This window comes from Haliaeetus albicilla, chromosome 12, assembly GCF_947461875.1.
Source record: "Haliaeetus albicilla chromosome 12, bHalAlb1.1, whole genome shotgun sequence".
In the NCBI taxonomy this organism is placed as follows: domain Eukaryota; kingdom Metazoa; phylum Chordata; class Aves; order Accipitriformes; family Accipitridae; genus Haliaeetus; species Haliaeetus albicilla.
Genome location: NC_091494.1, coordinates 32,677,367 through 32,701,467, shown reverse-complemented (window position 1 = coordinate 32,701,467; position 24,101 = coordinate 32,677,367). Strand labels below are relative to the sequence as shown.

At 49.5% G+C, this 24,101-nt stretch overlaps 1 protein-coding gene across 1 annotated transcript in view; it reads right to left on the bottom strand.

Annotated features, from left to right (window-relative positions):
* Positions 1-91: 91 nt before the first annotated feature.
* Positions 92-24,101, bottom strand: part of HS3ST3A1 (heparan sulfate-glucosamine 3-sulfotransferase 3A1) — a 40,435-nt gene continuing 16,425 nt past the window's right edge. Inside the window, exon 2 of the mRNA XM_069798909.1 lies at positions 92-5,630. Coding sequence (XP_069655010.1) covers positions 5,012-5,630 — 619 coding nt within the window. The 3' untranslated portion in view covers positions 92-5,011. The remainder of the gene's footprint in view (positions 5,631-24,101) is intronic.

The following is a 24,101-nucleotide window of genomic DNA, read 5'->3' as shown; positions in this document are numbered from 1 at the left end:
ACAAGTGGGTAATTCTGTGTTTTCCCCTTATTTCATAAACCTGCCCACTCTTTCCAGGTTGCTGCCGCCAGCAAAAAGAGAGCACAGCCTCTCAGTACCCGTAAACTTTATTAAATGTGTGCTTTTTCATTCTTAAATTAAATTAAAATCAGTCTGTTTCATACTGAAATAGCACCAAAGGGAGAAGGATGACAGTATCACCAAGCAAAAGGGAGGGAGGAGAGAAAACCCAGAAACTGTTATATACGAACAAGATTTTTTTTAATGGTTAAGAAAATGGGCAATTTTTATTTTTTTCCCCTAATCTGGAGACCTAACATTGTGTATGCTAGTGTGTATATGGGAGAACCGAGGAGGCTAAGGATCAGTGTTAGTCAAAATCGCTCAGTGCAGGGTAGGTATGGCCAAATCATTACTGGAAATTTAACTTCTTAATGCTGCACCCCAAAGACCACCCCGAATACCACGTAGAGGAGTCTCATACATGACACATTGGTGTTTATGTTCCTTTTAACTGTGTAAATTATTGGGTGGCAGCATTTCCTTAGGACTTGATTGAATTCCCCACAGCATGAAATCAGCGCCAACTACAACGTGGATGCAGCAGCCCGGTCCTTGCCCTTCCAGAAATTGCAGCGATGTGAATTGCAGCAGCAGAGCAGCCAGTTTTTTGTCTTGCCAAACTGCACTGGTAAAGAAAAACCTATTTCTCTGAAATTTTCCAGGTGTGGCCATTCCCACAGTTCAGGTTTGGCTGAAAGCTGCCGCTGCAGCGGGCTAAAGGGAGGTCTCACGTTCAACTGTCTCTGAATTGGGCTCTACGAGCCTGTGCTAAAGCATGTCACCATCAGTGGAAAAAAACCCTGATTTTTGAAGACTTTGGGGGCAATACTTGTGCTCAGCAGCCCTGTGCCAAAGCTCTTGGTGGTTTCTGTGCACTGAGGCTGCGGTGCCCTGTTTGTGGGGCTGGGCTGGGCAAGGCGCTGTGCAAACCCACAGAGACCCACGGCCTGTGGACCACGGGCACCCGTGCAGTGCTGCAAATGATGGGGTGAAGGAGATGGGTCTGTCTGCTCAAAGATCATAGAATCATAGAATAGTTTGGGTTGGAAGGGACCGTTACAGGTCATCTAGTCCAACTCCCCTGCAATGAGCAGGGACATCTTCAACTAGATCAGGTTGCTCAGAGCCCCGTCCAACCTGACCTTGAATGTTTCCAGGGATGGGGCATCTACTACCTCTCTGGGCAACCTGTGCCAGTGCCTCACCACCCTCATCATGAAAAATTTGCTCTTTATGATGAATTTGGCACCTGACGTTGATAGGATGCTTTATAAAGGTTTTTTTTTTTTTTTCCTCTTAAAACAAATGTTCTAAAATCTAAATGTTGCACAGCATATAAGCTTAAGCTTCATCAGTGCCTAATGGCACATTTGATTATTGAAACCAGAAGGATTTTAATACACCTAATTAGTTTCTCATCATTAACGTATTGATTTTTCTGCTTTAAAAAAGAATCAAACTACATAGGTCACTTTTTTATTTATAGCTACTTTTGCTTTCCCCTCCTAATACACATGCTCAATACTGTAGGCCTAGGAGGGGTGCAGTTTTCAATAGTTTACTTCCAATTCTTCTTAGGTTAAAATAATCTAAACTTCATGGCTGGATTTTAAAATAAGCCTAAAGAGTTTAGAGGCTTAAATGTTATTAGAGTTCAAAGCAATTTGATTGCATGACCTCTTTTTAAAAGCCATTGTTCATACGTGGAGGGATTTTCAAAAATACTTATGGCCCAGATCAAAAAAATCAATTACAGTCTCAGATCCCTAAATAGTTTTACTAGGTGTGCAGCAAGGGATTCAAACCCTCAGAAATTAGTGGAAGTAAAACATTCGAGCATTTTTGGGAAAGTATGCCTATGTAGCTGAGTTCAGTGCGCTGGGAAGAGTTTTTTAAAGGCACATATGACAGGCTTGTGTACACACCAAAGCTGTACTGATTTAATGACAGTGATTTGGTGGCAGTTGTAGAAACTCATTTGTATGAAGGTGCTTGATATTGCTATAGCTAGTTCAATACGGGAAGAACAATCTGTAGCACTATAAAGCTGCTTTATACTAGTCTAAATGTGACCATATGAGAGACAATAGCAATATAATTATATTGATTTTTTTAAATCATACTCTTAAGTGATATTTATACTTGTCAAAGGCATGTACACGTTATCCCAACCTTAAGTCTCCTCGAAATACCAAAGAAACGGCATGCTTAAATCTTTTCAGCTTGGAAAACCTCAGATTTTGTGCCTTGGTAGTGCTGGCACTGTTCGGTTGTGCCTGTGAGCAAGTGATGCCTTGTCCTTACCGCCAGCTCGGCTTTTGCACTTGGATGGAAGAGCACAGCGTAGGAGGGATGGTGGCCATCTCCCATTCCTGCCCCAACAAGCCTTGCTGTTAGAAAGGTTTTCCCAACAATTAACCCCCATCCTTTTGGCTACACCTTAAGCCCATTCCCTCTTGATCTGGCCAGCATGGGCAGAGTAGGTTGCTCCCCTCGTCTCCAGCGACACTTTGGAGAGACCATTGCCAAGAGCGCAACACTCTTCCAACTTCCGGTTTGGGAGCTTTGAGCTCCAGCAATGAGCTGCAGGGATGCTGGGAGGGACCATAACCCCGTGAAGCCAAAGCTGCGTGACTATCCCTGATTTTCTCATGTCACCTCCTGCATGAACATTGAGGGGCTGAAGGGAGGCAGGTAAAAGAAAGGGCTGTTGGGGGTTTGTGTGATCCCTCATCTGCCTTTCTGCTGTGTTTGCAGAAGGCAGTTACATAAAATGTTTACCCAGATGTGGCACAGGACATTGCCATAAAGGGGCTTAAAACAGGACACACTGAAACAAGAATGGTGGGAAGGGGGTGGAGGTATCAATGGAGGTAGCGAGGGCGGCACTGAGCTGTGCCATGCCAGGACAGACTGCCGAGCACAGCCCGGCTGCGGTGCCACCAGCCCATCACCACTGCTCTACCAGCCAGGCCATGGAATGCCAAGCTCAGGTAAGGCTTTGGGATGGCAATGGTGAGAGAAGGTCTTGGGGCCTCGCAACACTAACAAAGTCATTTTAATTACCTTGGGAAATGGGCCTTGCATGCAAAACCATGTGGGTTTATGTCTTCAGGGGACAGGAATGTCCCAGGACTCTGCATCCTTGGGCACGGAGGGAGGTGTGTGGGGATGCATAGGAAGGAGGAGGCTCAGGGCAGCCAGGAGGGAATGTGGCTCAACACCTGCCGTGGAACTTGGTGCCATGAAGTTGAGCAGGCACCAAGCTGTTTTCCTAACCTGTCAAGCAAGACAGCCCAAGGTGGAAATGACTCCCTCTTGGGTTAAATTGTAATTTCAGGTACAATTCTCTTTGGACACCTTGAAATCTCTGCTCTGCTGTGATTTTATTAAGATCTTGTCTGGTGTGCAAGTGGCCAGTGAGCTTGGTCCCCAGGCTTCTTCCTAACCAGATTACCAGGTGATACCCCACTTTGTTTTACCCTGTCGGGGGCTTTTTAAAGTTAGACTCAGGAGAGGGAGCATCATCGTGTTGTGTTTATACAGCACCAAGCGATAATTAGGTGCTCCTATAGTCCAGAAAATGCTGAAGATAAAGAGCTAGCAGATAAATGAGCCCACAGTGATACAAGATCCTGCTTCACTAATAGATTTCTGTCACTGAGACATTTCTACCAGCCAAAAAAAAGGTGATAAGGATCACAGCAAAGAATTTAAAGCTCCTGGTTATTGCAAACAGGAGATTTGTTTTGCCTGATGATTTTTAAAGCCCTGCAGAACCAATGCTCTTGTTCCTGCTTCCCCCTCGGTTCTCCTTTAGAAAAGGACAAGAAGACTTCCATCATCTTCTCCTCATACTCTCCCCTTTCTGGAGGCGATTTTTGTTCATTTTTTTCCCCACGCAACTCTTTCTCCACTGTTTTTTTCTTTTAAGACTGGCCCAACTTAAAACATTCTTCATTATGGCTTAAATAGCATCCGTCAGACACTATGAACTTGTTTCCTGCATACAGATGGTGGGATGGTGGGTGCCCTATCATCTTCAAGACAGGTGTACCATGAGCATCATCTCAGTGTGGACCTTCCTTGCCCATCACCCAAATCCCTTCAGATGGACCTCCCCCAGAAAAGCGCTGTGCTGTCAGCGTAGCAAAAGGGGTGCACGCTGCTGGCAATGGGGAACACTGGTTTAGAGCCAACTCCTGTGAATGAGGCCTTTTGACTACCTGGCAATTTTCATCATAGAGTCAAGAGAGTCATTTGTTTTCTTTCACTTTTGGCTACCAAAATCATTTTGTCTCAAAACAAAACAAAGGATTATTGGGTTTGGCTTCTATAAGATGACAAATAAGTTTGGTTGATGAAAAGAGCTTGATTTAGGGGGGGCAAAAGTCAAACAAAAAATTGGATAAATGAAAAAAATTTCACCAAAGTTTTCATGCAATAAAAAAATCCCCTAAGGTAAGGTTTTGAAAGCCAAATTAGATATTAAGCCTCCTTTGTTTCATTGTCAAAAGTGATGAGGTCTGGTCTAAAATGGCATTTGCAAGCCAAAATCCGTCTGACCTTCCAGAAGGCTCTGAGCTCCCCCAAGCACACTTGTCCCTTCTGGAGGTGGACCTGAGGACATCTAGAAACTTTGCACCTGTGTTTTTTTTACAGAGACAGTGCTAAACCTTGGGCCTATTGAAGGAAGCAGCCAAGCTGCAGGTGATGTCAATAAGACCAGGTTGCTGTTCACAGCCTCCTTTTCTGGATGGGATGCATCACCTCATCTCTGAGAGAAGAAAGGAAACAAAGCAATGTCAAAATTAAAAAAAAATCAGAACAAATCATGTTTCAGCACAACTATTATTTTTTTTTCTGTATTTTTCCCCCTCTCTACTGATACGTAAAAAAAATATATATTATATTATATTTTCCTTTTCTTAAATTATTTTTTTCAGCCTCAGTCCCAGCCGAAGTCCTGCCCCGTCATCTGGTAGAACTTCATGTTGAAGGGCCGGTAGAAGTCCCGCAGTCTCTGCACCACCTCCTGGTCTATGTCGGGGTGGGTCCTGCCTTTCGTCTTCCCCAGGCAGTGGGGTTTGCTGCTGCCTTCCGCCTTCTTCAGGCAGGGGAACCCCTTGGTTTTGTTGAAGTAGAAGTGTTTGTCGGTGATGATCCTCTTGAGGCCCAGAAAGTCCTGGACCCTGCCCAGCTCCCCTGCGGGGTCGCTGATCAGCCTCTCCCCGCTGACGAAGAGGATCTGCCCGATGGGGAAGTAGAGGAGCCAGTTCTCCAGGTGCTTGGCATAGATGCCAATCTGGATGGCGCTCCACGAGGTGTCGATCAGGCCCGTAGTCCTGTTTTTGAAGGTCAGGCTCTCAAAGGTGGGGATATCGGGCTTCTTGGAGAGCGTCTGGGTGTAGTCCGAGATGGCTCTGGTCACGGGGTCCCGCACCACCACGATGAGCTTTGTGCCCTTGGACATGGAGGAGATGCGGGCTGGGGCCTCCTTGGTGACGAAGTAGCTGGGGGTCTTCTCCATGGTGATCTGCCCCTCCAGGGTCCTGGGCATGAGGTCTCTGAGAGAGAGGGAGAGAGGGAGACGTTAGTGCGGAATGGCCCTGGGTGGGGTGGGGGGAGCTAAGGGCAAGCAGCGCTCCGGGGATGTCCCGGGTACCAAGGGCAGGATGCTCCTGAGCCTCGCACCTCCAGCCCAGCTCGCTTTCCTCCTTGAGTGGATTGTCAGGAGGCCCACAGTGCTCTGATTCAGCCAAGCATCTAAACACACTCCTGGTTTCCCACTTCCTTTGGCTGCCTATTACCTAGAATTAGACTTAAATCCATTTTGCCTTATTCAAGGCCTCTGAAGAACTTGAGGGGGATCTCACCTCCCTTCTTGCAATGGCACTGTAAGAACAGAGCACATCTCTACAGTCCTAATGTCCTATCCCTTTAAATTCCTCTCTGCCCACACTGGGGTTTCCTGCACATTGGCTTAAATTCCCTGGAATAACAGTGAATTTCTCAAGTAACAACACTCCCTTTCTGCAAGGCGCAAGGGATTTTCAAGGGCTGGGATGTAAGACTCTATCTTTTGGTATTTTCAAGGTGGCAGCAAGCTGATGTCACATAAAAATGTGCAATATCAGCCCCCTGACCTCAGCAATTTCCTTCTTTCACCCAAAGAAATCCTACATGCCAGCTGCTTTGGGAAGCTCTCCCAGCTGGGAGCGGGAAGGGGCTTGGGGCTCAGCCCAGAGTCCCTCCTGCTCCATGGTCCCCTTGAGAGTTCAAAGCCCTCCTGGGCCAGGCATTGGGTGTGATTTGCTAAAGGTCCGCAGGATTTGGCCGCAGGATAACCTGAGGTCCCCTGTGTTAAACAAGGCAACCCAGAAAGGTGTAGGAGCCATATGAGTGGCCGTTTGCTCCTCCTGGGTGCTCCCAGCTCCCCTCCTTGCTCACCCCTGCCTGCCACACCACATGCCATCCCATCCCCTCACATTCGTGTTGCCCCGTGTATCACCTCGGGACAGGAGCCAGCATCTGCAAAAACCCAGTGATTTACACGATCGTCATCTGGTTACACAAACTCATCCCACCTTTCAGGCTCTCAGCAGTTTTCCTCTCCGCAGCTTGGTCTCCTTCCAATGGTCCAGTCATTCCCGGGGGGAATGGGAGATGGATGGGAGGTGGCTGCGGCGCCGGTGAGGTTCACCGCCGTGCCACCAGCAGTTCTCATGGCAACTGCAGCCCCGGGTCCCGAGGAGCAGGGACCCGCATCCCCCTCACGCCCTGACCCCTCGTCTTTGACCTCGCCGCAGTTGCGACACCCGTGTGCTGTGATGAACTGCTCCCTGCCTGCGTTATTGTTACCGTCTTGCAGCAGCAACATCTGGTTTGCAAACCTGTGCAATATGCCAGCAAAATTAAACTCATCTATCAAAAAAGCAACAATGAAAAGCCAACAACAGCTAAAAACACCAATAACAACCAAACCCCAGGCTGAGTCGTTATGTTACAAATGAGGCAGCGAGGACTGACCCTTCCTAAAGCAATTCTTTCTATTTGCAACCACATTACATAGAGGCTGAGCAAAGACATGGTCCTAAAGAATCTTTGCTGGTTTCTGTTTGGGGGGAAACTCCATGAATTTGGGACATTCAGGCTGGAGAAGAAACAAGCTGAAGGGTATGAGAGAGCTCCCGCGCATCCTGAAGGATATGAAGACATCAAGGCAATTGCTGCTGACACTAAGGATGGAGACAGCTTCAAAACCAGCACGAGGATGGCCTTTGCCGAGCAGACACATAATTCTATGGTAGGATTTGCCATACCTAATGCTGCAAAGGCCAAAAGTGTGAATGGTTCAGAAACAGACTGGTCAAATTCATGGTGCTTGAAATGAATCAGTGGCAATGAAATGTGAGAGTCCCAGAGCTGCTACAGCCATAGGGAGCCCCCAACCCCGATTGCCCTCAGCTGGGAGGAGATAACAGGAGAAGGAGCCCTACAAACCACCAGCTTTCATATGCTCTTCTGTAGATACCTGATACCAGCCACCATCTGGAAGAAGGTACTGGGCTGGATGGCTCTTTGCTCTGGCCCACGGCAGCTGTTCATATGTTATTTTGCTTAGGACAGTCTCACGAATCACCTTTTTTCCCCCATGTGCACCAAGCCCTCATTTCTCAGATGTTGTATTGTTGCCCTCTACTTTGAAAACCCTGCAACAACTGAGTCACCTGGAAGCACCTCCGAAAGGCTGACGGAACCGGGTTGTTGCCCCCCCTTGCCCACTGCCTGCCAGCTCAGTCCCCAGCTGATCCCTGCCCCTGTAACGCAGCCTCCTACAACTGCAATTTGCTGTTGAGCAAGAGCAGGAGCCGCCGAACCAGCGGCAGGGCGAGGGCAGCGGGAAGGCGCGCTGACTTCTGTTTGTGTTTTGATAAGTGTTGAAATCTCCGCTGTGTCTTCCCAAGGAGGAGCTTAACCCTTCTCATGGGGAGGCTGCAACACAAAAGCTTTCTTCAGCGCCCAGGAATGAGCACGCACCTCCGCTGCCAGGGCCGGCGGGCAGGGACACGCCAGGAGCCACAGGGAATGTGCTACCACAGCTTTTGGGAGATTAATTAATTACAAAGGGCATCTTTCATGGACGTAAACAGTTGCCTGGAGGCCTCCCTGGTCTAATGGCATCTGGGTTTTATTGCAAAAGAGCCACTTGAAAAGACAAGAACCACAAAAATGTTTTTGGCAAGAGCAGCCACCAGTGGGCCCTGCCAGAATAAATGGATTCTGTTATTTTAATTTTAGTAGAGCTCGGGGCTTTATTTAATTACTTAATAGGGGAGGAAGACTTTCCTCAAAGGGAGCATTTCGGCTATGCATGCATTCATATCTGGCCTTTTCCAGGTCCATACTTTCTTCCCAGCAGTGGCGTCCAAGACGGCCGTTCCTGTGTCTGGCCAAAGGTCCCGGAGGGAGCTCTTGGGGCTGCTGCTCACAGGAGCTGTGGTCCCCTCCCCACCTCAGTGGACTTCTCAGGACTTCACTTTAGTAATGCAATAGTTTGGATTTGTCTTCCCTTGGAGCCGCTGCAGCAAACCCTCCAGCACCCAGCCAGGGTGGGAGAGGTGCAGTTGCAGGGTCGGCTGCCTCGGAGGGCCGGGCGGGGGGGGGGTGATGCTGTGCAAGGGCTGAGCACTACGTAGTTACAGGTGCTCTGGGATTTCCTGATGCACCCTGGGGTGCCAGTCCTTCACACTGTCACTTTAGTGCTGGGGTCACATTAGGATGTCCCAGTAACAGGGTCCCAACCCTGGTGTGGGAACTGATCTTTGGTGTCATGTTTATTATGGCTTTTTATATCTCTTTATGGACTGTACAATGATGCCTTTAAAAGGCTTGACTTGAAGTTTCCCAGGGCAAGCAGGGTCTTGGCTCGACCCCTGCCCTGGAAATCAGAGCCCACAGAGATGCCACCTGATCTCGAGCCCCTGTTCTTAGCAAGAGCACAGCTCTGGGGAAGAAAGCATCGCTTTATGTCAAGAAACTAGAATAACATATCAGGCTCCTTCCTTACAAGACTGAACACTCATGGTTGTGTTTCTGGAAATTCAGCTTGGACGAACAGATGCAATGATACGTGATGTTGGTGTTTGCAGCCAGCCTATGCTGGGTACCCGCCTCAGCTCCATCAGGGGCTGGGAAATGGGTTAATACAGCCAGTTTGCCTCAGCTGACCTGTGCTGCTGTCCCACCAACTGAAAGAAGCAAGAGAAACTGGTGATTAGTGAGAAAACAAGCATTGGTTGTTCCAGAAATTAGATTTTTGGATGGGGACAGCCTGTTTCATGTAGGAGTAGCCCTGTGCTGCTGTTTCTCACAGAGGTGGGAGCAGCTTTTGGTCACTGGATCCAGAGAACTCAAGGTGACTTTGCTGTTTGCAGTCCATCTGCTGCTTTGCTTCCAGCCGGACGAAGCCATGTCCTGCTTAGGACCTCCTGGGCTCCTTGGCAGCATGCAAGGCATTAAAAGCAGCTGTGGATGGACTTGCTGCAAACCTTTCCCACATAAATCTAGTCCAGATCTCTCTTGAAGGGAGGCTGACATTGGCAGAAAAGGGTAGCTCTTCACCAGGCCTCATGCCATTGCAACCCAGAGCGATAAATAAAGCTGCTGTGATTACAGCAATCGGCCCCATGTGCTCTTTGGCCTCTAGTAAAACCTGCCCCAATCATGTCCTCATCTCCTCTTAACCCCAGAAGGTTTGTTCCTTCTCCCTGGCAGTCCTAGTATGACTTTTAAAAAAATAATCCGCCTGTCAGAACCCGGGTATCCAGGCTGGATGGATTGAAATGATCATCCAGAACAAGGTGTGCCAAACCTGATGCCATAGAGAGGATTGATGGTGTTATCCCCCCACCCTGTGCTGCCAGGGTCAGCACAGCCCAGCGTCGCAGCAGTGCCTCAGCTGCAGGGTCTTGCACACCCTTCTGCATCTGAGCGCATGGCCAGGTCTACCTCGAGCTCACCTGCAGCAGAAAAGTGAGTTTGTGCACTGCCTGAAATGGCAATTGCAATATAACCGAGGAGGAGGATGCAGAGAATGGGTTTGGATCAGCACTAGGGTTTGCAGCTCGCAGCAACACAGCTCCTTGGTGCCACAGCTGGGAACAACCCAGGGTGAATGAGCGGCAAAGGAGAAAGATCAGTCCCCGCTCACCAAATGCTGTTGTCCTAGTTCCAGCACCAGCAAACCGGGGGTGGCTGAGGTGTGGGCACACGCTCACCCCAACAGCCTCTGCCGTCCCCGGGGCAGTCACAGCTTCGATCAGTGCAGGAGAGGCGAGAGCAGAGCGGGTCTGCAAGCACCCCAGCAAACACGGCAGAGGTATAGCCTGAAAGTGCAAAACCACCATCAACCAAGTCCTGAGATGCAGAAAAACCCGCAGCATCTGCATGGCAGTGGCAGCTCAGGGACATCGTTTGTGTCCCTGGACCCCTCTAGCATGCTGCTGGGCCAACTTAGTGCTCTCCCCACCCATTTGCAGCAGCACAGAGGCAGCGAAGGAGCTGCCGCTGCAGACCCCCCCATCGCCGGCACGCCGATGTTTACCCTTATCTTTGGCAGCAGTCCCGCTGACCTGGCCACAGCCCTGAAAGGGCATGCAGGCCAGGAACTTGCTGCATAAAGGATGGGAAAGAAGCAGAAACATGAAGCTGGAGTTTTACACAGCCTGTTTACGCAGAGCTGGGCTTTCCCGAAGGTGCTGGTGACTTTAGCTATCGGGATCTTTCTGTTACACAGCCTGCAAGTTGCAGCAGGGTTATGAGACACAGCAGAAACAGAAGGGCATTGCTAACCCCTACGCTGCACCCCAAGACACCTTCCCTGGACAGCCTGGGCTGGGGGGGCATCTTGCTCCAGGTTCCAAGCACTTTTGCCATCTTTGCCTCTAGCCTGAGCTACTGGTCCAAGCAGTGGGATACACGGAAAGAAATGGTGGGGAAGAAAACCCCCCAGGCAGATATTAGAGCATCTAAGGAGCCTCCCTGTTTCCATGGCTTGAGCTGAGTTGTCAATGAATGGGATAATATACACCTCAGAGCAATCGTCAAAGAAAAAAATCTGCCCTCCGTTACTTTTGCCCCGCTCAGCTTAAACTAGCTGCAGTTTGGTTTTGCTCCAGGTTCAATGGCCAGGATTTGGAGCACCCCAGCCCACAGCAGCGATGGGAAAGGAAGTCTCTTGTGGTGGCAAGTGCTGTTTTTAAGGAAGTGCCACTGAAGAGGTCATCGCAGGAAAAACCGTATCAAAGAAATGTTGCTCTTTCCGAAAGAGCCCAACAGCTTCGCAATCAGCTGCGAGACCCTGAATCCCACGGAAGAGCCTTTCTGGCAAGGAAGGGCCAAATCTGCTCCCAGAAATGTAACACAGGGTCACGGGGAGGATCGGACACTCTCCCACCACCAAACACCCATCCCGAGTCCTGCTTTTGCACCATGAAGTGAGAGTGTGGTTCAAAATGAAATTGGCTTCTTTGTGCAAAATTGTCTGGTCTTTGTATATGAGAGGAAGAGGAGAAGGAGAAAAAATACATTCTCTGGGAGCCAGCAGTGTTCAAGGCTTGAGGGAAACCCCCCTCCATTAACCACCCGAAAAACCAAGCAGCAACCAAGATGGGTGCTGGCACTCTTGTGCCCTTTAGTCCCACCTGATGGCATTTTCTGTGTCTCTCACTTGTGTGCTGCCTTCTGTATGTCAAGTATTAAGTGACTGGCACGATGGTGGATGCTATGGCAGGGCTAGGAGAGCAGAGCAGAGAGGGAAAATTAACTGAGGGGGCTTATTTCACCTCTCACTTCTCTACAGAAATGCTGCCAGAATTTCTGTCTCCAGGAAGGGGCCAGGCACCACGGTGACGGGCATGTAACCCAGCTGGCAGTCCTGGGGGAAACATGGAGCCTTCTCCAACATAAAGCTAGCAAACAAGGAGGATGGGGAAACTGAGGCACAGCAAGCACTATGACTTGATGCAGCCTCACGCCCCCAAAGCGGTGTGCATTGCTCCCTGTGCTACTGCAGCCACCAGAAAGTTGTCTTCTCCTCCCCCTGACCCCCATTTCTCTTCTTCCAAATCATTTTAAATAGTGACTCTGCAACAGGAATTTATAAAAAAAAAAAATAATAATCAAAACCTCCTATCACAAGCGCTTGCTTTTCCCCCACCCTTGAGCCCGCACTCCCAGAAGTACCATCATAGTATGTACAGATGGCTGAAAAGAAAGATGCTCTGGCAAGAGTGATAACTTGATGTAACCAATAGCGTGTATGTATATATAAATTAAAAAAATGCTGCCTAAAGAGATGAATGTGTCCCTCCTATGAGGCCGGTGTCTCAGCCCAGAGGCTGTGCTGCCCTGGCAGCTCTAGCAAGGCTCTAAATTTGCTTTGATGAGCTGTGAGGGCATGTTGGAGTTAGCTGAACCTCCTGCTTTGCCTTCCTTTAGATGTCAGGTGAAATCAATAAATGGGAAGATGCATTTCAGGAAACTGATAAAAATTTAAAAAAAACATCCAAGAAAAGCTGTGGGACTGAGGAAGCTGAAAGGAGAGTGGCAAAAGATCAGAGAGGTCTGGGAGGAAAAAAGAAAATCACTCATTGCATTGCTGGATGTAAAATCAAGTCCAGCTGACATGTCATATCAAAAGGACAGCCTTGCCATTGGTTTTAATGGAGGATGGCTTGGGCTGAGGTTGGAGCAAAATAAGAGGCAGGAATAGCCCTGGGAGAGGACAACGAAGACCGTGGGTCTCCCCCATCCTTATCCATCCTGCTGCCGAGGCATTTTCTCTGGGTAAAGCTAACACTCAGGGAAATCTAGGTGTTACTGGGGGGACCTACAACACAACCATCATCTCCCACAGGATACCTGTGTCCTTGCAAAGCAACTGTGTAGAGTCAGGGGCCTTGGCTTTTTTTCTGGCTCTGCTCTTCTGTCCCCTGAACCATTGCAAACCATGCAGGGTGAGTGCATCACCTGCTGGGATAATCATGGTTCTGTTCCCTGTGGATGGAAAGACATCTGGCTGGACTGCCTCATTTCTACGAGCAGTAAGTGGTCCCTGGGTTATTTGCTCCCCCAAGATGTGCTGAGGAGCCTCCTGCCACTTTGGCATGCTCCTTGTGCCCAGCTCAGTGAGGTCCCTCCCAGGACACAGGTTTTTTACTATCCCAATACTCCAGAGGGGTTTAAAAAATCAAAGCATACATGAAAACAGGGCCTCATTGTATTGAGCTGGGCTGGGATGAAAGCGCAGTTCTTAAAGCACCCCAGGGCCTATTGTCACTTTTAGGCACTTAGAAAATACCCCCAAAACCAGACCCGCTGGCAGGCAGCTGGCCCTGAGCATGGGCACCTTCACCTGCGCAGGAGCCTGGGCTGCAGGGACGGTCACTGCTGGGTGCTGCAGGCACAGCCCTGGCCGCAGGCATCGCTGCAGGGGATAAACGTGGCACACCGTTAATATGCCACCTTCCTGAATAAAACGCTCTTGCAGAGGCAGGGCCTCTCCTTCCCTCACCCTCCCAAATCCAGCTGCTCTGTGCTTGCTGCTGGCACAGAGTTAACGGCGCCGGGAGCTCCCGAGCTCATCCTTATGGCGGATGCCAGCGTTTATTTGAGCAAGTCTTGGTATTTATGTATCTCATTACATCTGCAGCCGGTAGCATCTGTTTCCACACTGTATCTGTCAAGCAGCATCTTATCAGTGGAACTGCCTTCCCGTCCCTCCCTCCTCTCCTTCCAGTTAAGCTCCCTCTGAAGTTTAGGAGATGGCTGACAGCCCGACACGGGATGCAGCCAGCACCCGCGGTGCAAACCTCCGCCTAAACTGCAGCCTGCAGGGCCACAGGGACCCCCAGATGTCTGCCCTGTCCCCATCCAAAGCCCCAGCAGCAACTAAAGCCAGTTGTCCCAGCCCCAAACCCAGCCCAGGCACGGCAGGGTGAGACAGAGGGACAAGGCAGGCGGCCGTGCTCATCTGGGCATCCGTGCTGTGCCCATCACATGGGCATCCTGGCAAAGGCATCTGCTAGTCCACCCAAGGGCTCTGTCAGGCTCTTCGGGGGTCCTCAGCAGACCCTCCTCCGAATTGCATCCCCGCTGCATGCCAAGCGCTGCGGGCAGCTCTGCTGCCTGCCACCAGCAGGTTTAACAGCATCAGCATTTAAGAAAAAACACTCCATAAATCTCAGTGCCTCCAAAACAGGGACTCGGACACTAAGCTCCCAGCGCAGCGTTCATGGGGTAAGAGCTGGTGTCACCCTGTCCCAAGGTCACAGCCAGGAAGCCTTCTCCTTCCTGAGGAGCTGGGAAACCCATCAGAAACGCCGCGGAGAAAGTGGCTTGTTTGCACAGAGCGTTGCTGATAAATCCGCAGGTGGATACTCTCTTTCCGGATCTGGGGGCCGTGACCTTGCTCAGGAAGAGCAGGAACAATCCCTGGCCAAGGGCAGGGCGGCTGAGCCCCGCAGACCCGGGGCCGAGATGACCTGTCAGGAAGCGGCAGTGTCCCCAAGATAAGGGGTTCATTCTGCCCCCGAGAGCCCCCCGTAGGAGCAGCCACATGCGTAGCTTTGTGTCGGCTTCCCCGGCCCTGGAGCGATGGGGCTGCGGGTGCCGTGGGGTGTTTCGAAGTGGCAGGGAAGCATTTGCACGCAAAGAGGGGCTGCACGGGGGTCTTTGCTCAACAGCACCGTCCCCCTGCTGAGCTTTCAGTGCTCGGCTGCTGCCCCACTGCGCCCTCCCCCCTCCGGGAAGGGAGACTGCACTGATCAGAGCTAATTACAACATGCAAGCCCTCTGCCTAATTGCTCTGATCAATTATTGATGGGCAGAGCTGTTGCTTTGAAGGCAGCAGGTAAGCGGTGAGCCCTGCGCTCAGGCTGGCGCCCGGTGGCCTCCTGGCTCCTAGTGGAGGCGATGCCGCTGGCCCAGCATCCCGTGACCCGTCTGGGAGAAGGAACCGTGTTGAGAGGCTCCTGAAAATCTGCTGTGCGTGGAAGCACATCAGGGCGTCTCCCAGAGACTGCCAGTGCCTAAGTGCTATCAACAAGCAGAAACTCTCTGATGCCATTAGCCATGCAAGCCATTGATTTTTTTTGCTGGAACGAGAAACTCGTCGGAGCTGAGGCAATCACAGGTGGCACCGCCGCTTTCTCCAGGCTGACCAGCTGGGGTTTGGAAAAGGGGTGTTTTGTAGTTGTTTTCTTGCCAATGGCTCAAAAGCCAAGTCATCGTGGCACATTTCTGCATCCATCTGGGAGGATGCTGGGTCCTGCCCAGTGGCATTGCTGGTAGAGCCCAGCCGTCTGCCTACCAGAAGCAGATGAAGAGCACTGGAGCCCTTGGCCATAGCCTCCTTTACCACGTCTCCATCCTTTGTACGGGAATGGAGACACCCCCAGGCACCAACAAAAGGAGCTCTCTCTGCTGGGGTTGGGGATGGGTTCATCAGCCATCTCTGCTGCTGAGGAGTCCTGCTCAGCCTGGCCACAAGTCTGGTCTTTAATCCTGCCTTAGAGCTCCTCTCAGGGCACTCCCAGCAGCTTTAGTGAGCGTGCAGTTTTGGGGTATGCTGTGCACTGGGGAGCACAAACCCTGCCCTTCCTCATCAGACCTGGACCCAGCACTCATCACGTCCCGCAGCAGCCGCATGCATTTTTTGATCCCCTGTGTTTGTACATCTCAGTGGCCTCTCCAGCATCACTTACCTTCCCCAGCAAGAGCTTAACCCCAGCAGTGGTCAGGGCTCCAAGTATAAGGCATGAGCCCTTTGCCAAATCCCTGCAGCACCAGCCAAGTCTTACCAGGGAGAAAATCAGGCCCATAGTGATTTCTTCATATTTCCAACGTAAATGAAATGTGATTCCTCATTTCCCGGCTGGATTTGCTTGACTAAGTTCAGGCTTCTGGTGGCTGGTGCTGTTGGCTTTTTGGTGCTGTTTTTTATTGTAACTGTGGTGCCTCTTAATCAAAATAGACACTACTTCTGCTCTCTTCTACAGATGCCTCTATTATTCTGCAACCTGCTGATTGCCCTCTGTGCCATATTACGCCACAGGAGGATTTTCCAGCTGAGATGATGGGCACAATCCTTTTACAGCCTTGCACCCTGCCTTTCTCCCTTGCAAGTGCACAAACTGCAAATCAAGAGCTCCCAGTGCACACTCCACTGTGCACGGGAGTAAGTCACTGCTGGAGGTGGATGGCAGAGGACAGTCAGTGCAAGGCTGGAAACGAATCCTATGACCCCTGCACTCACCCAGAGCAGAGGTTCGCTGAGAAGTGCATGCCCGTTAGCCCAGTGCATGGCTGTGCCATGGCAAGGGAGCTCACAACCTCTTTCCATCACATAGAAAGATGCGGAAGAGTCACAGCCTTCATAAGGACTGGCACAGCCTTGAGCCTGGACCTGACCCTCCTTAATTACCATGTTAAAATACCCAGTTTGGGGACCTGCATCACAATTCTGAATGTGCACTGCATTTTTTGTTCATATTAAAGATGTGCCTATATGGGCTGATCTTTATCCCTGGCTAGTATGTGAACAGAGCAGGAGGTGGCACGTGCTCTGAAAAGCTTACAGAATAAAGAGAAAAGACTGATGGAAGAGAAAAAAAAAGGGCATAAGTGACCCCAACATCTGATATAATAAAACCTCAAGCCCATTTTTCTTCCCTAAGGGCACCCCTGAAGTCTTACATGTGTACATCCCCCCCAAACATCCTCCCAGGTGCTAGTGGTGGCCTCGGAGGGACCAGAGGTGCACCTTCCCTTTACTTGGACCTGGGTGAGCCCTCTTGATGGGGTCAGCCTCGGGGTCCCAGGGCAGAGGGGTTTATACTGGGGAGAACATGGAAAAAAAACCCTCCACCCTCAAACCAATAACCATGTCATGTCTCTCTCACTCGAGGATCTTCAAGACCGCACATTTCAGCCCTGACTAAGCAAATCATCTTAAAGAGGAAGGTTAAAGAACTGTTTATTATTGGAAATGTCTCCCTCTCTAGGATTCATTTTTTGATAAATTAGCTTCAGCTTCATTACTTCATGATATATTTCCCTTGACATTTAATTATACTTACCCCAAACACATTAAGCCAATCAGTCTGAACAGCTTCTTATTAATATGCAAATTTCTCCTTTGAAAAGCCATGAATCTGTGAAAAATCTCTTTAGGCTTCAATTAGGCCCATTTGGGAAGTTGGGAACCCCCTGAAACACCCTCCTGGTCCAAGGCCGGAGGGGACTGGGGGGGCCCAGACCCACAGACACACCTCGGTGCCTGGTTTTGAGAAGGGAGAAGAGGATGCTGCCATCCACTAAAGCACCTTCACGGGCCTGGAGCCATGAAGATGGGAGATTGAATCCTGCAAACCAACACCGTGTTGGCAGCTTATCCCCATCCCAGTCCTTCTCTGCGGGAGCTGATGTTTCTCCTCTCCACCAGCCCTGGAGATACGGTGATCCTCCGCTACGGACCACAAAGCCTTCTCGCTGCAGGGGAGCTTCACGTGGGAGTTGCAGAAGATGCAGGGAAATCTCAGCCCAGTTTTTAGCAAAACAAACAGGAACCTGGTTCCCCCGGTGCCATGGGCAAACAGGACGTGATTTGCATTAGGCAAATAAATTGAACCGCACAATTAACCATCTGCCCTGGAACAGATTTAGGTTTTGCTTTAAAGCATCACTTCCAGCCTCCTTCTGCTCTCGTATCCGTCTGAATGCTGCAGGATTTTTCTACTCGGAAACCAACGGGGAATAAATTCACTGAATCATTCCTATAAGTAATTGGAGAGAAACATCAGCTTAGGTACTACAGCCCCGGTGGCCTTTGGCCTCCCGGACGTGTTTCCCGTGGATTACGCCAATGGGGAAACCGCAAAACTGCTTCAAAACCTTCTAGAGTCTCCAGTTCCCACCGAAAGCCTTTACTTGCTAAAACGAGATGATTTCCTGGGAGCTGCTGAGTGACACAATATCTTCTCAAGAAAAAGTTACCCATTTCATCTTATTTCAAAAGAGGTTGCAGTTTTTAAAAAAATACGATTTGGTATAATTTTTTTTTATTCCCTACAGTTAGACATTAAGATCGGAAATACACTGCAATCAGTGTACTATATAAATAGTCCAATTTTGGAAAACAGCTCTCATGAGCAATAAAGAAACCCAATTTACTATGCACTATGATAAAAATATCTCTTTTAGCATATAAATCAAACCAAAGTGAACAGATAAAAAAAAATAAACTCAACCCCCCCTGGTTTTTGCCCGAGAGTGCAGGCAGCCAGCCCTGGGGAAGGGCTCGCCTGCCCTATATAAATATATGCAAGAGCAAATCTGTTAAAAATTGTAGCCACCGCTTTGTTTTCTAAAGGTCCCAGTTTATCCTTCGGCAGAAGAAGGAGGGCTGGGGAGAGGTCGGTGAGAAACACAATCCTTTCCTGTATAAACAGTATAGCCTGTGCTGATTTTAAGTGCATCATATGGCATATATTTTATGTGTGTATATATAGAGAGAGAAAGAGAGATTTTTCAAGCCAGCCAGAGACATAAAGTGATCTTATATCATCTAAAACCAACAATCGTACTTGGACTTCTGGCAGTTTTCCTTGCAGTCGTCCCTGCCACCCCCCTGCCCCTTCCCCCCACGGGCTGCCGGTGCGCGCTGCTGTCTGCCCCCATTATTTTTCACAAAGGCATATAAATCACTGTGGAAACTCTTATTATCTTATTTTCCCTCTGCTTCCCTCTTGTCTGTTTTGAGAAAAATTAATGCATTTGTCTCCAGAAAAATGTGCAGTCTCTATAATTCAGTTTTAAAACAAGCACAACTAGCAAATGGATAGACCTCGGTTAGGAGACTCATTTTTCATGCGAGTAATTGAACCCTTCCCTTCGATTTTTCCTTTGGGTGTTAAAGACAACTGATGCCTTCCTGGAATTTGCTGAGGTCTAAGAAAGGTGGAAAGACAGACAGACAGAAAGAGCAGGAGAGAAAGAAAGAGAAAGACAGAGAGAAAGGAAAAGAAAGAAGAAAAAGATGAAAAGAAAAAAGAAAGAAGAAAGAGAAGAGAAAGAAAAAAGAGAAGGAAGGAGGAAAAGGAAAGAAGGAAAATTAACAAAAGGAGAAAGGGAGGAAAGAAGGCAAGAGGAAAGAAAGTCTGAAGCACATCTCAAAGCATCGGCTGCCTCTGTAGAGGGAGCTTTGGGGACCCCCAGCAGAGCATCTCAGCTGGGATTTTTTCCAAAAGCCAGCAGTGCTTTGGTTTGGAAGGCTCCTCGCCGCCTGGGCTGGTGAGGAAAGCGATCCCCATCACACACCCCGACAGCCTCTGCCTGAACCTGGCCCTGTGCCCCTGCTCAGCTGCCTGCAAACCTGGGGACTAACAGCCCCGTCGTGTCCTGCAAGCACCCCAAGCCCCAGCGGCGGTGTGGGGGGAAGCACCCTGCATGGTTAATGCCAGCAGGTTCATCCTGATGCCTCCTTCTGCATCCAAAACTCAGGGAATCTCTGTTGCTTCCCCCCCCGCCACTGCTAATGGCACGCCTGACCTGTGCCGCAGTGCCCACCCCTAAATGGGAACGCAAATCAATACAGTTCTCTGGACAAAGTCCCTCAGGCAGTGGCATGTTTTTCCAAACCACAAAAATCACAGCCAGCTTTAAAATAATCCCCATTGCTTGTGCTACGGGGCTCCTGTGCAGAGCAAGAGCCTCCCCCTGAGAGCAATATGTACGACAAAGGCTCCCGTACGAAACGACGCGCATCCCCACCACAGCCCCCGGTCCACATCCTGATCTCTTATCAGCTCCGAGGCCCCATTCGCCACTCATGCAGAGGAAGTCAAGAATAATTTCAGAAAAGCCACAATCAAGTGAGCGCTCAGGCCAGCAAAGTCTATTGTTCCTTTGTCTCTCACTATATTATCTCTGCCCCCTGGGAGCTACATTATTGCCTGCAATATATAATGTGATTTGCTTGTTTTCCATGTCTGCCTCATTTTTCTTAGGCACAAACACAGGTGTACCTTCAGCCATGCAGACTCACCGCACTGCATGTGTTCTTCCCATGGAAGAAGAGAAGGATGGGAGAGGAGCTGGAGAGAGGGGCAGTGGTTGAGAAGCTGCAGGCAAATGAAACACTGCCTGGAAATTGGAAGTACACAGAAAACCAGTGAATGGACATGATTCAGGAAAAAAAAGGTGTTCCTCCATCCTCCTTGCCTCTGGAGGAGGAGAAATCCCACCAGATCTGAGAGACCAAAAATCAGGACCTAGTGAGTGCAGGAACTAAAGTAGCTAAATTAAAGCAGTTGAAGCCGGAGGTAGGGAAATAATACTGGACATGGGCAGTGGGAGCAGGAGGCTGAGACTCACTTGGGCCACTTGGCTGCTCTGGGGGAGTTTTGGACACTCCTGTGTCCTTGCAGATTAATAGACTGACTGCCAGGGTTTGTCGAGAGCAAGGAGATGGGCTTCCTCCCTTCTCTGCAGAGATAAAAGGATCCATCCTCCAAGATATTGTTGTGGAGTCCTAAATGATTCAACAGAGATTATTAAGTTTTGGAAAATACTGTGACATGCCCTATACTTCTGGAGATGCTTTGTGTGTGCGCGCGTGCACGTCAATGGAGAGCTTTATGAAACCGCCAGACACCTCAAAGGATCCCCCCCCCCCCCCCCCTTTTGAGAACAGAGGTTGTTTCTTAAATTATGCTGAGAAGTGACTTCTTTATATATCACTACGCATTTCCTCCTGCTGCAAGGCCAAAAAGTCCTCTATCTGTATTATAAAAAAAGAGAGCCTGACCTCAGGCTATGATCTAAAATATATGGAGTCACACAAGTTTACCTTCACAGTCATTCTTCATCCTTCCCGTGCCAATTCTTTGTCCTTTTGCTAAATGAAACTTTAATGGCTGGGAAAGGGCTCCCTACTTTCATTCCTGGAGCAAAGCAGCCAAGTGCAAAGAGGGCAAAAGTCTCCAGAAAATAGAAAGCTTAAAAAGGTTCCTCCTAGCCTAATTTGCAAGTTCTGGGCAAGACAGGGGCTAGTGCTGAAGAAACTGAGCCGAGCAATCGCACCCTGGCCTCCTCCAGCCCCGCAGCCTATTACGGGATTTCAGCCACAGCTCACAAGGTCACGCATTAAGAGCTCTTTTCCTGTGCTCAGCTATTCCACCTCCTCCCAGGGAATGCATCATTGTCTAACCCGGTATCAGACTCATCTGACATATTTCAGGAAGTTTTGTTGATAGCAGATCTAAATTTCATGAGTAAACTGTACAGCATCTAGCTCATCTCTGGCTGGTCCGTAGGTTTGTACCACGCTCACCTTCACGTCGCTGCACAGGGAACGCAGGGGGGACGCGGAGGCTGTTGTTTGGGCATTAGCGTGACACCAAGGTTTCTAAGAGTGAATCCAGCTCATTAATGTAAAAAAAAAACCAGAATGAAAGAAAGAAAAGCGCTTTCCAGAATATGAATGGATAAAAAAACCAATTAGTGACCTCAGCTTCATGAGTCAACTTGAGTCATTTGGATCCAGGCCAATAAACCCTCATCTTCCTCACTCAGCACCGAACTGGCATGGGCTGGGAGTTTCAGATCGGCTCCTGAAGATGACCCTCAGTCTCTCTTTTTCCAGGGCTGCCCTGCTTAGCAAGGCCAACCCTCCTTCCCCCTTCATTTCTCAGCATCCACAAAGAGGAGAAAACCCAGCCTGACTGTGCCCCCTCTTTCATTGCCCTCCCCAAGGAAAATGTAAGAAAATGCAGGAAAAAAATGGCTAAGCCCATGCTGATACTCTTAACAGCAGAAGGGATTTCAAATCCATGTTGACACCATGGCCCACCATGACAGTTGGACATCACCCCGTGGTCTCACCTTGCAGGGCAGCGGCACCCCTGGGAACCTTGGCATGGTGTGATCTTTCCATCCCAGTATGGACAGCCACGGGGAGGGGGGCTTTGAAAAGTGATTCTGGGTCTTGGGAGCCCAGGTCTCCCTAAGAAGCAGCGAGACATCTGCACTTAAGCCACTTTGGAAAGCCCAGACAGGACCCCTGGAGATGAAGATTTTGAAGTGTGATCAAAGAGACTCGTGGAGATAGCAAGGAGGATTAATGCTTTTGCAAAAGCACAGTGAAAGCTTCTTAGTTATTCCAGTGGGGGCTTTTTTCAAAGGGGCCTAAGGGAGTTAGGCACTTAAAGCTCACTCAGATCCTTTATTTAGTTTGCAAATCCTGCACTGGAGTAGTGCAGAAGTGTGACCCCTGAAGCATTACTTTCCAAGCGTGTCTGCTTGAGTGAAAAGCTGAATTGATTCTGGCTGTGTTGGTGGCCTCCTGCAGCTGCTCCTTCTCCGTATTGGAGGGAGCGAGCTTGCTGGTGGAGACAGTTGAGGGTACAATGTATTTAAAGAAAGAAATAAGGGACCAACACCACACTGAAACCATGTGGGCTGTGTGTTCAAGGGAAATTGCTGAGAGCAGCTCCAGGTCTGATTCCTTCCACAGGGCTTAATGCTGGACATAATGTGCTGGAAGATGCTACTCGCGGCAGATCCAAACTGCAAGAGGAACCTCCAGCTGGGCGAGCAGCGTCACTCGTCCTCTCCGGTGGGTTTCACCACAATCTCTAAGAAAGCTGCAGGAATCACTTATTTTGTGAGTTTGGTTATTCTTCACTGTTCATGTCTCCCTGTACTTTTTTTTTTCCTCCATCACCAGCCTTTTACAGTTAAAAAAAATGTAGAAAGAAGACCCAGGGGGGGTTTTTTCCCCAGATGGTTGCATGTTCATGGTGTCTTAATCATTCCCACCACCACTGCTAATGCTATCGTGGAGGGTTACAGCTCCAGGAAAGCACTATGAGGAAGCCGGAAAAAAGGCACAAACAATAAACAAAGAACCTGTTCTCATGCAAATGTTCCTCACGACAATAATAATAATAATAATAATAGTAAAAAAAAGAAAAGGGCAGATGAGAAACGCACACCATGGTCTGACTGCAATGAATGCTTTCCAAGCCGTCCCGCCGGGTCCCGTGGCTTTCATTTCATCTCCCCTATCACTGCAAACTGGACGGGGAGCCCCATCCGTTGAGCTCCCGACACAATGCAAACGGGTTCGGTATTGTTGGAAAACATGGCACACATGTGACGTGCTATTGTCCCTAATTTGATTAATGAAGCGATCACGCTAACGGGGCATCCCACACCCCCCCAGCACCTTGTTACTAACCCATGCCAGGAACTTCCCACCAGAGCATTAATTCCCCACTACTTGCCTTTCCCAACCTTGTCAGGTAATTGTTTATGAAAAGATGAATGTATACAATAATACCGGGTGAAGGGAGCTGATGTATGTGGTGTTAATGAATGAAATAATCAGTTTGGTAATAACTGGCATGTGTATTTGTCAAAAGGGAACCAGCAGGACATTAGCATTCTGCAGCCACCGAACCTTTATCTCCTGGGCTTGTGTTTGACAACCGCCCCCAGATAGTCCATGAATAAAATACAGAGTAGTACCCAGACATAATTAAACTGCCAATGTGGATGTACCTAAATGAACTTGATATCTTAATGACACTAGATAGCATGCGAATAATGAAGGTGGCATGAAAGGGATGTGCATAATGAACACAGACATCCCGGCTGTTGCTGAGGAGCTGCCCGTAGGGACCGTCCTCGCCAACAGCAGCTCCCGGACCTCCTCGTTAGCGCGCGGGGCATCGCCTGGCTCCCACGCCTCGCCGAGGGGACCCGTGCCGTGGCTCATCCGCAGTGGCGTTGAGGACAGAGTGCTGCCCCTGTGGGGGCAAGGGCTGGTGTCCTGCAGTTCTGGCCGGGCTGTGGTCATGGAGCATGGGGCTCTCAGACCTGCCTGCTGGCACATCTTACTCTCCCTCCTCCAGAAATCCCTCCTTTGCCCATCTCTCTGCACCTAATCCTCACCGGTCCTGCTGCATCTGTTC